The 10728-nt window shown below is 40.5% G+C and overlaps 2 protein-coding genes across 2 annotated transcripts; both read right to left on the bottom strand.

The window, feature by feature from the left end:
* Positions 1–3441: 3441 nt before the first annotated feature.
* LOC149057877 (uncharacterized) lies at positions 3442–4938 on the bottom strand. The gene has a single exon (XM_089223516.1). The coding sequence runs from the start codon at positions 4936–4938 to the stop codon at positions 3442–3444; it is 1497 nt and encodes a 498-aa protein (XP_089079642.1).
* A 185-nt stretch (positions 4939–5123) lies between these two features.
* On the bottom strand, positions 5124–7823 carry LOC149057876 (uncharacterized). The gene has a single exon (XM_089223515.1). The coding sequence runs from the start codon at positions 7821–7823 to the stop codon at positions 5124–5126; it is 2700 nt and encodes an 899-aa protein (XP_089079641.1).
* Positions 7824–10728: the final 2905 nt, after the last annotated feature.

Raw genomic sequence — 10728 nt, 5'->3', positions numbered from 1 at the left:
ATAAGACTAGGATCATTTTTCGCGCGTTTAGCGAAACTGTCAATTGATCGGATTTTTTTTACGGCGATAGTGCGCTTTGTGTCAGCTCTAGTGGCAAGACGTCTGACGCGTTTTATTTCTTTATCTTCTGCTGTCTCGACCATGTTGACTGTTGTCTGAATATGACGCGAAATCAACGGAGAAAATTGGCAACAATCGACCGAAGACAAGGAGACAATAACTAACGGGACAAATTAGGTACCTATCACGATCCAGGTATAACCTATTGAAATGCGCGCTGTTATATATAAATACACAAAAATAATAATAATAAACCCAGAGAATAATAATAAATATTAATTAGACAAACAATAATTTGAAATGACGAATGCGACACTAATGTCGACTTGAATAAATTATTTGAAATCGAAATTAAAGTTAGCAGTAATCGCTGAATTGTGAATAACAGAAAGGGTCACTCGTTGATTGAATACTCGAAACCAGAACGCTAATTAAATAAATAAAGAAACCACGCTCTGCTACCAAATGTTGCGCCAGAATAGTTCATACGAATTATGTAGTCAACTACTCTGACTCGCATCACTAGTCTCGAGGTGGGTGACCAAAATACGAAACATAATATAACGCAAATGTATAGTATAATAATGTGAGTCTATTGGACAATATATGAATACCTATAAAATACAATGATAAATGCGGGCGCCCAAAATTGGTAATAATATATAACACAAATAAATAATAATATGATCAATCGATCAATATGTAAACAAAACAATAATTAAAATACGATAATATAAATTGATAGTAGAAATGATAATGGAAATGATAATAGTCGATCACCCGGTAAGACGATGAAGTGGACTGGACGGTCACTGGCATGGACTGCAGTGCTGCCTCCTGGAACCGTTTGACACGAATACTACAATGTTCCCACGACGGCGACGTGAAACCACAGAATAGATGAAAGCAGAATGGACACTCTCGGTTTTGGCTGATAACAAGCTTAAGTCGCTCAGTGTTGCCACGTAAGAAAAAAATATTTTATTTTTATATTTAGGTTTGTTTTACAATGATTGATAAAAGGAAATAAGCTTTTGACATAGCTGAAAAATTTTCACTGGTTCATAATTTTAATAAAAAAAAGAAAAATGGAAGAATAATTTATAATAATGATGAATCAGGTTTTACTACTGTAAAAAAAAAATTCAAAAAGTGATCTCTTTAAAATGTAAACAAGTGGAGAAAGAGGAGTTAATACTAACACTGTTTGCTATCTGGTTTCTATATGCCACCAATGATTATATTTTAAATAAGTTAAGTTTGGACTTTTAATTTTCTAACAATATTTAATTAATAATGTGATATTAATTCATGTTTGATTGGTCTTTTATATAAGTGATGACGTGATGTTATGTTTTGTATCGGAAAAAATGTTAAGTTCAACAATTAAGTGCATTTTTATTTTCTTATAAATTTGTTTTAAGCAAGGCCTGTTAGTATTGATTACAAATTTTGATAACTTTGGTAAATTAGTACCTACTCTTTTATTTGATTGTTTTTTTTTTTTATAAAATGTTATATTTTAAAATAAGTTAAGTTTGGACTTTTAATTTGTTAACAGTATTTAATTAATAATGATGTGATATTAATTTATTTACAGTAATGTTCCTATTGGTTTGTTGACAGAAAAAAAATTTTAATAAATTTGAATGAAGTTATTATTTTGATTGTTTTTATAAAAGGTACATGTAGTCTATTTTAAGATACCGGTTGCTTGTATTGGACCACTTAAAACATTTTTCTTAAGTTATAATATTTCAGAGTAAACATTATACATTTTAAAGAAATGATCTGTGAAATTGTAGCTTAGAAGTCTAGGTATATTTGTAAATTGTAATACAGTTTCATGAAAATCTAACAAAAAAACTACAAAATGTCATAAATGGTTCAAATTAGGTGGCTCTCCTCTATATATATACACGCTATAGAGTATTATTTGTTGTAGTTAATGGTTTATTTAAATATTTTATTGTATAACTAAATCTATATATACATATATAAATGAATTTTTGGCTGTTTGTTGTGTATGCTTTGATCTTTACTACACTATTAATTCGGGGTTGGCCACATACACCACGCTGTGTGGGCATAGCTATTAGTACGTATATGTAATAAATAAATAAAATCTATAACAGATTATAATTTTTACTATGCGAATATCGTACAATAATTATTCTGTAAATATACATTTAGAGTTCAAATCAACCGTCGAGATAAAATTTTTGTACGGTACAATGGATTATGTACAATTTTTGTTTTTCATTGTACTGGTGGTCACACTGGGGGGCATTTAGCTCAAAAGTGTCGTACTCCCATAAGACTACATGTAAATTTTAAAAGAGTGTCCATTCTGCTTTCATCTATTCTGTGGTGAAACGACGGGCCCTCCAAACTTCAACGGGGAATCCCGCGTTAACCACCCGACGCTCGTCCGCGTCAGCAAAACAACATGGCAACCCGCACCTGACAATCGAAACAATAGTTCGGTTGCGGTAGTGGGTTCCCCACAAACAATGTGGTACGGAACGGGCGTTCACGCCGCCAAAACCGACACACGACGGTGTCGTCAATTTGCACAATTAATGTGGTTACGCGAACACCGAACGGCCGCGCGATCAGCGCCGACACTTACGCCCGTCACAAGAGGGCCCAAAACAATGGAGGTAACGGACAAGTCACCGACACAACGACAACGAACCCGTAATGGCGCACCCACGACGATCGAAGACGCCAAAATCCGTCCGAACAGGACGACGCGTAGAACAGACCGGCGTAGGCACTCGTGCACCACAATACAACACAGCACGCACCGGTCGCGAGAGGCGAGACGAGAAGTTTCTCGTAGACTGGCTGGTGCGTATATTATTACGCGCCGCGACCGTCCAAGCTGCGATTACGACGACGATAGTTGATAAAGATCGTCAAAACCTGTAGTAATCTGGCTGGACTCTGGACTCTGTATTGCCGTCGGTGCAAATCGTCGGGCACGAAATTTCGGCTCAAACACCCTCCCCCCCCATGGGAGGCTCAGGCTCCCATAGAAATCGAACGGATTGGATTGAATGGGCTGCAGCGACGTCTTGAGATGATGCATGACCGGAGTGATACTAATTATCATTTCATTTTACAAAAGGAAAAGGAACATGTTGAATATAAAATTACAAATAATACACAATAATCGAATGAAAATACATAAATGTTAAAACCAATGACACATATGGTGCCCACACATTAGATATGAAGTCAGAGTAGCTAGTGATTGAATAATTGATAAGTGGTAGTTTATTTGAGAATATATAAAAATTAGAACTGGAAGCTATGTTTTGGGGATAAGCATTCAATCAACGATCAATTTTGTGAGGTTGTTAAGAATTCGAAACGCTAGTGGGTGGGTAATACCACTACTTTAGCCACCGGTCGAGTGATATGGCCGTTGCACGTCAACACCCGTACGACACGTACAACACCGTCGTTGCCAGGTAACAGTTCAAGGATACGTCCGAGACGCCATTCCAGTGGTGGAGATTGGTTATCGATTATAACTACCATGTCGTTGACCTTGACGTTGGGTGCTTCAGTAGTCCATTTCGATCTCCCTTGAAGCGACGTCAGATATTCGGTTGACCAACGTCGCCAGAATGCCTGATGGCATTGGTCAAGAAGCTTCCAACGTTGAGTTAAACTGACGCGTGACTCAAACGATACTCGGGGAGGTACAGCCAACAACGGTTGCCCGATTAGGAAATGTCCAGGAGACAAATATTCAAGGTCAGCGGGGTCCGTGGTTAATGGGGTCAATGGTCTCGAATTGAGTACTGCCTCAACACGCGTAAGTAAGGTAGTGAATTCCTCGTACGTGAGTACATGGGTACCCATGGTACGGATCAACAATCGTTTCGTTGACCGGACCGCTGCCTCCCATAGGCCACCGAAATGCGGTGCACTTGGGGGGTTAAAATGCCATTGACACGATGTGCGCGCTTGAGAAATGGTGCGTTGACCGTCTGGACTGTTGATCAGTAACTGAAGTTGCTTGTCCGCGCCAACAAAGTTCGTGCCGCAGTCCGAAAATATTTCTGACGGTAAGCCTCGTCGCGCAACAAACCGGTCAAAGGCGGCAAGGAATGCTTCAGTGGACAGCTCTGTAACCACTTCTAAATGGACAGCTTTAACCGACAAACATACAAAGACGGCGATCCACACTTTATATACTCGAGATTTTCGAAGTTGCACTTCACGCATTTGAAGTGGGCCGGCGTAATCAACCCCTACCCTCGCGAACGGCCTACTTTGCTGAACTCGTGCGGCTGGCAAATCTGCCATTATAGGTTGCGGCGGTTTCGCATCAAAACGCACGCAGACCGGACATGCGCGTGTGACGGTGTGTAACACAGATTTGATTGACACAATCCAGAAATCACGCGATATAAGGGCCGTCATTATTCGCGGACCAGCATGACACGTAATTTTATGCCATCGGCGGCATATTAACAACGACAAATGCGATTGTTTCGCTAATAACATGGGGTGTTTACTACCATAATTTAAATGTGAATGGCGCAATCGCCCACCAACGCGAATCACCCCAGATGGGTCTAGGAACGGACGTAGTCGTGATAGGTGTTTCGATGACACACGTGCTGACGTCAATAGTTCGTGTGCTAAAGTTTTATAGAAACATCGTTGAGACATGATGACCAGCTTGCTGATGGAGTCATCGCGCTGTAGTGCCCCGATGGCAGGCCGAGGGTGTTTCTTACATGCTTGAAGAAAACGATAAATGTAGGCAACTACGCGGACCAGCCGGTCATATGATGAGAAACTGTCATACCATTCTGATGGCTGTTCAGTGCTGAGCACTAGAGACACAGGCCGCATCTCAGGTAGTTCGGGTATCGGGATCGACGGTACAGTCACGTCCCAGCTCGCCGCGTCATCGTGGAGGAACCGAGGACCTTGCCAATATAGCGATAGACTAGATTACACCGAAGGTAAGACGCCGCGCGAGGCACAATCTGCGGGGTTTTCTTCCGACTTTATGTGGAGCCATCGACAGTCAGGCATTAGAGTAATGATTTGATGGACGCGATTGGAAACGTATACCTTAAATGACGTATGTGGATTTTCAACCAAGACAATACGATGGCTGAATCACTCCATGCGTACAAATCGACGATGTTTAAATACGATTTAAGGGTTGCCCGTATTCGACTCATCCATCGAGTTAGCAATAACGCGGCGTTCAGCTCCAACCGCGGAATCGACAAGGGTTTTATCGGCGCCAGCTTCGTTTTTGTCCCGACGAGAAAAATGTTGCTAGAATCAGAATCATGGTCTAACATCTTTATGTATAAAACTGCAGCGTAACCGTGCTGTGAGGCATCGCAAAATCCCAATAGTTGACACGGCGATCCACGACGGGAATTGAAATGACGAGGTACCTTCAGGTCGTTAAGGGATGGCAGGTCTGATACAAACGATTCCCAATCCCGCGAGATGTCATCCGGAAGGGGGTCATCCCATGATGCCTTCGCCGACCATGTGCGCTGCATAATGCATTTCCCGTGAAAGATTGCGGGTGCAAACAGTCCTAAAGGATCGTAAATCCTCGCGATCATGGACAGCAATCCTCTTTTCGTGCAAATGATCGGCAACAAATTAGGACGAAGGGCACATGAAAACGAATCGTTGGTCGGATGCCACTGAAGGCCGAGTACTTTTATACCGCTGTCATCTGCGGCGTCAAACGAATGTGGATAATTTACACAATGGTCGGCAGGCACGGCGGTTAACACGTCGGGTTCGTTACTGGACCATTTTTTTAATTCTAGCCCCGCGCGATTCAGAATTGAAATTAGGCTGGATTGGAATTTTAAAACATCTGTAGTGGAATCAGCGCCAGCACACACATCATCGACGTATGTCTGGTTTAGCAACGCGTCACGAACGTCGTCATAATCAGTGCAATCATTAACGGCGATTGCCTTAAGGACGCGAAGTGCTAGAAATGGGGCACAGTTTGTCCCGTATGTCACTGTATCAAGTTCATACTCAACGAGTTTTTCGAACGGAGACGACCGCCAAAACACGTGCTGGAGTGTACGGTACTCCGGTAGGACCAATATTTGGCGGTACATTTTACATATATCTGCCGTAAAAACTATCTTTGGTACACGAAAACGGGTCAGTACATCGACGATGTCTTGTTGTAATTTGGGGCCCTGCAATAGACATTCGTTTAATGACAAGCTTCGAGATCCCTTCGCAGACGCGTCAAATACGACGCGGATCTTGTTGTCGCCATCTGCAGGTCGATATACGGCGTGGTGCGGTATGAAGTATGTCCCGGGTGTTTTTGCCACCGACATATGACCTAGTGATAAGTATTCGGACATGAAATTGGAATATAACTCTCGTAGTTTGGAGTCCTTCGACAGTCGTTTCTCGAGATTTTCAAAGCGTTTGATCGCGTGTTCACGGGAACCTGGAAAACTTAGCGAAGACAAGGCTGTGCGCGTCGGTAATGGCACGGCGAATCGTCCAGACGGCAGTCGCTTGTGTTCCGCTACAAATACTTCTTCACAACGGCCATCATCCGTGAACGAAGGCGGCGGCATCGCGGGTTCCTCAGCACGCCAAAAATTCTCGATTAAATCTTGAATTGAGACGGTTAATGACACAGGGAGCGATGCGTGACACTCGACATAAGTTTGGAGCACCGGCCCGATCAGAATCCATCCGAAAATAGAGCTGAACGCTGTGGGTAGATCGGCAGCTACAATCACTTTCCGGCCGTCCATTATTTGCGCGAACAAGTCGGCACCCAATAACATGTCAACGGGAGAAGCAATATTAAACGTCGGATCTGCAAGGGCCAGGTTCGCGAATCGATCCTTGACGCTGGTGTCTAGAGATCGACGTGGCATGTTGGACGTGATCGACGGCATTACCCACGCCTTTGTTTGCAATTGTGGCTCCGTAGCAAATCTTGGTTGGACGACACAATCGACCATACCTCGGACATCAGCAACTGTTGCACCGGATAGGCCAGTGATCGGTGCTGTCCAGTTTGTCAGCCGTAGTCCTAAACGAGTAACACAGGACACAGTTATGGCACTTATTTGGGATGCTGAATCGACGATGGCACGGACCGTCTGCCAGGTGCCACAATGGTCACGAATATGAATGAGAGCGGTGCCCAATAGCACGGCTGATGAATCGTCCTTCCTGTATGTCGTCGATGCAGCACAGAAGGGCGCATCGTCGCTAGACGGAGCGCTCTCTGACTGGCGTCGTGTTGAAAACCCATGAAGCAGCGTATGGTGTTTCTTTGAACATGTTGCACAGCGAAGTTTTGAATGACACTTGTTGGCCCAATGATTGGTCGATAAACACGCGTAGCACACGCGGTTATCACGAGCCCATTTGTTGCGGTCCTCGACCGACAACGACGCGAATTTTCGACAATCAGTAATAGTATGCCTTTCACGGCAGTTCGGACAGGAGTCACTCTTGGAGCTCGATGGCTTCGAAACGACTAACGATGTAGTGGTTGGTTTGAACGGAACCTTCTTGACGAACGCGTTGCTATGTGATGTAGACTGTAGTCGATTATTGGGCCTTTTCTGATGATCTCCGGCAATCTCCAAAATCGCTACACGGGACTGTACAAAATTCAGCAAGTCAGTCACAGTCGGAAACTCCGGAGGGGCGGACGACTCGAATAATTTTCGTGTGGATGCCGGGAGACACCGAAAAGCCATGGAGAACACTATGAATGATCAGAGGTCCCTGATGTTCAATGCATTTAATAACGCAATATTCTCGGAAAAGAGCGATACAAAATTATTGAGATCGAACAACGTTTCTTGCGAAGACACCGGTGCGTTGAGTAACTTGTCGATCAATGCATGCGCGACTAATCGCGGGCGATGAAAACGCGACGATAACGTGGACCACGCGAGGTCGTAATTGTCATTGGACACGGTTATATTGCGTATGGCGTCCGCTGCAGCACCCTGCAAACATCCGATCAAATGTTGCATTTTATCGATTTTCGGTATGTCGGTCCTATCGCCAACAAGCGCGGAGAACCGATCGCGGAACGTGGGCCAATAATTAAAATCACCATGGAACGACGGTAACGGGATTTCAGGTAGTCTAGATGTTGGTTTAACTGCTGCATCGCTGGCATGATTTTGTCCACCCAGGCCGCGCTTAGCAATCTTAATATTATCGTAATTGCCCTGCATGGCGACTGCCGTAATTGTATTGATAATAGAAAGCACTTCGGCTGGCAACTCGGCTGAATATTCGCTTTCGGCATTTATTTCCAATAAACTGTCTAACACATCATTGTCCGCCGCTTCGAATTGTGCCCATAAATCATCCAACGTCGCAGCCGCTATATGCAGTTCATCCATAAGACTAGGATCATTTTTCGCGCGTTTAGCGAAACTGTCAATTGATCGGATTTTTTTTACGGCGATAGTGCGCTTTGTGTCAGCTCTAGTGGCAAGACGTCTGACGCGTTTTATTTCTTTATCTTCTGCTGTCTCGACCATGTTGACTGTTGTCTGAATATGACGCGAAATCAACGGAGAAAATTGGCAACAATCGACCGAAGACAAGGAGACAATAACTAACGGGACAAATTAGGTACCTATCACGATCCAGGTATAACCTATTGAAATGCGCGCTGTTATATATAAATACACAAAAATAATAATAATAAACCCAGAGAATAATAATAAATATTAATTAGACAAACAATAATTTGAAATGACGAATGCGACACTAATGTCGACTTGAATAAATTATTTGAAATCGAAATTAAAGTTAGCAGTAATCGCTGAATTGTGAATAACAGAAAGGGTCACTCGTTGATTGAATACTCGAAACCAGAACGCTAATTAAATAAATAAAGAAACCACGCTCTGCTACCAAATGTTGCGCCAGAATAGTTCATACGAATTATGTAGTCAACTACTCTGACTCGCATCACTAGTCTCGAGGTGGGTGACCAAAATACGAAACATAATATAACGCAAATGTATAGTATAATAATGTGAGTCTATTGGACAATATATGAATACCTATAAAATACAATGATAAATGCGGGCGCCCAAAATTGGTAATAATATATAACACAAATAAATAATAATATGATCAATCGATCAATATGTAAACAAAACAATAATTAAAATACGATAATATAAATTGATAGTAGAAATGATAATGGAAATGATAATAGTCGATCACCCGGTAAGACGATGAAGTGGACTGGACGGTCACTGGCATGGACTGCAGTGCTGCCTCCTGGAACCGTTTGACACGAATACTACAATGTTCCCACGACGGCGACGTGAAACGACGGGCCCTCCAAACTTCAACGGGGAATCCCGCGTTAACCACCCGACGCTCGTCCGCGTCAGCAAAACAACATGGCAACCCGCACCTGACAATCGAAACAATAGTTCGGTTGCGGTAGTGGGTTCCCCACAAACAATGTGGTACGGAACGGGCGTTCACGCCGCCAAAACCGACACACGACGTAATGACACACGACGGTGTCGTCAATTTGCACAATTAATGTGGTTACGCGAACACCGAACGGCCGCGCGATCAGCGCCGACACCCATGTTTAGTGATGTTAAAATACGATATTTTATTTTTTGTATTATACACATTTTATACGATATTAAATAATATGCAAATTTGAAATAACATATAAAATTTAAACTTGATTACTCAAAATTGGCCATTTCCCATTTGAAAATTGAATTTTATTAATACAAATAAGAAAAATATGATAAATTAAATTCAAAAGCATTAAGCCAAAAACAAAGTCAACAAGTAACGTAATAATTAATAATTTTAATAAACATAAATTACTCTTCGTTCATTTTTCTAAATAACAAATAAAATAAATGTTTAATGTAAAAAAAAAATTACAATAGTAAATAGTAATAGTAATAATCTTAACACTTTAGTATTTTAGTTTCCTTTTTAAATAATAAGTAAAATAATTAAATAACTAGTTAATATAAAAAAAAACATAATAATAAATACTAAATAGTAATAGTAACAATTTTGACTTTAAGTCTTTAACAAACATAAATTAATACATTTTTTGTTTGTAAATAATAAATACGTATTTAAATTTAACAAACATTTATATTTGTAAATTTTCTTCATTGTCTTCAGAATCAGCTAAACTGTTGTTAAATTTAAATATGTAAGTTTCTATTATTTACAAACAAAAAATGAAAAAAAGTATTAATTTATATTTGTTAAAGACTTAAAGTCAAAATTGTAACTGTTACTATTTAGTATTTATTATTATTAAACAGTTATCTTATTGTTAAAAAAAGATACGATCAATCTGATTCTGAAGACAATAAAGAAAATTGACAAATATAAATTTTTGTTAAATTTTAATATGTATCTATTATTTACAAACAAAAAATGAAAAATGTATTAATTTATGTTTGTTAAAGACTTAAAATCAAAATTGTTACTGTTACTATTTAGTATTTATTATTATGTTTTTTTTATATTAACTAGTTATTTAATTATTTTTCTTATTATTTAAAAAGGAAACTAAAATACTAAAGTGTTAAGATTATTACTATTGTAATTTTTTTTTTACATTAAACATTTATTTTA

This window comes from Diuraphis noxia, unplaced genomic scaffold (genome assembly GCF_037042655.1).
Source record: "Diuraphis noxia isolate RWA-SAM2 unplaced genomic scaffold, SU_Dnox_SAM2 contig0003, whole genome shotgun sequence".
NCBI classification, from domain to species: domain Eukaryota; kingdom Metazoa; phylum Arthropoda; class Insecta; order Hemiptera; family Aphididae; genus Diuraphis; species Diuraphis noxia.
The sequence above is the reverse complement of the archived record's forward strand: the minus strand, read 5'-3'. Positions and strand labels throughout refer to the sequence as shown.

Excerpts from the sequence above, each read along its gene's own strand:
- LOC149057877 (XM_089223516.1), bottom strand. The coding sequence starts at position 4,938 with ATGCGGCCTGTGTCTCTAGTGCTCAGCACTGAACAGCCATCAGAATGG.
- LOC149057876 (XM_089223515.1), bottom strand. The coding sequence starts at position 7,823 with ATGGCTTTTCGGTGTCTCCCGGCATCCACACGAAAATTATTCGAGTCG.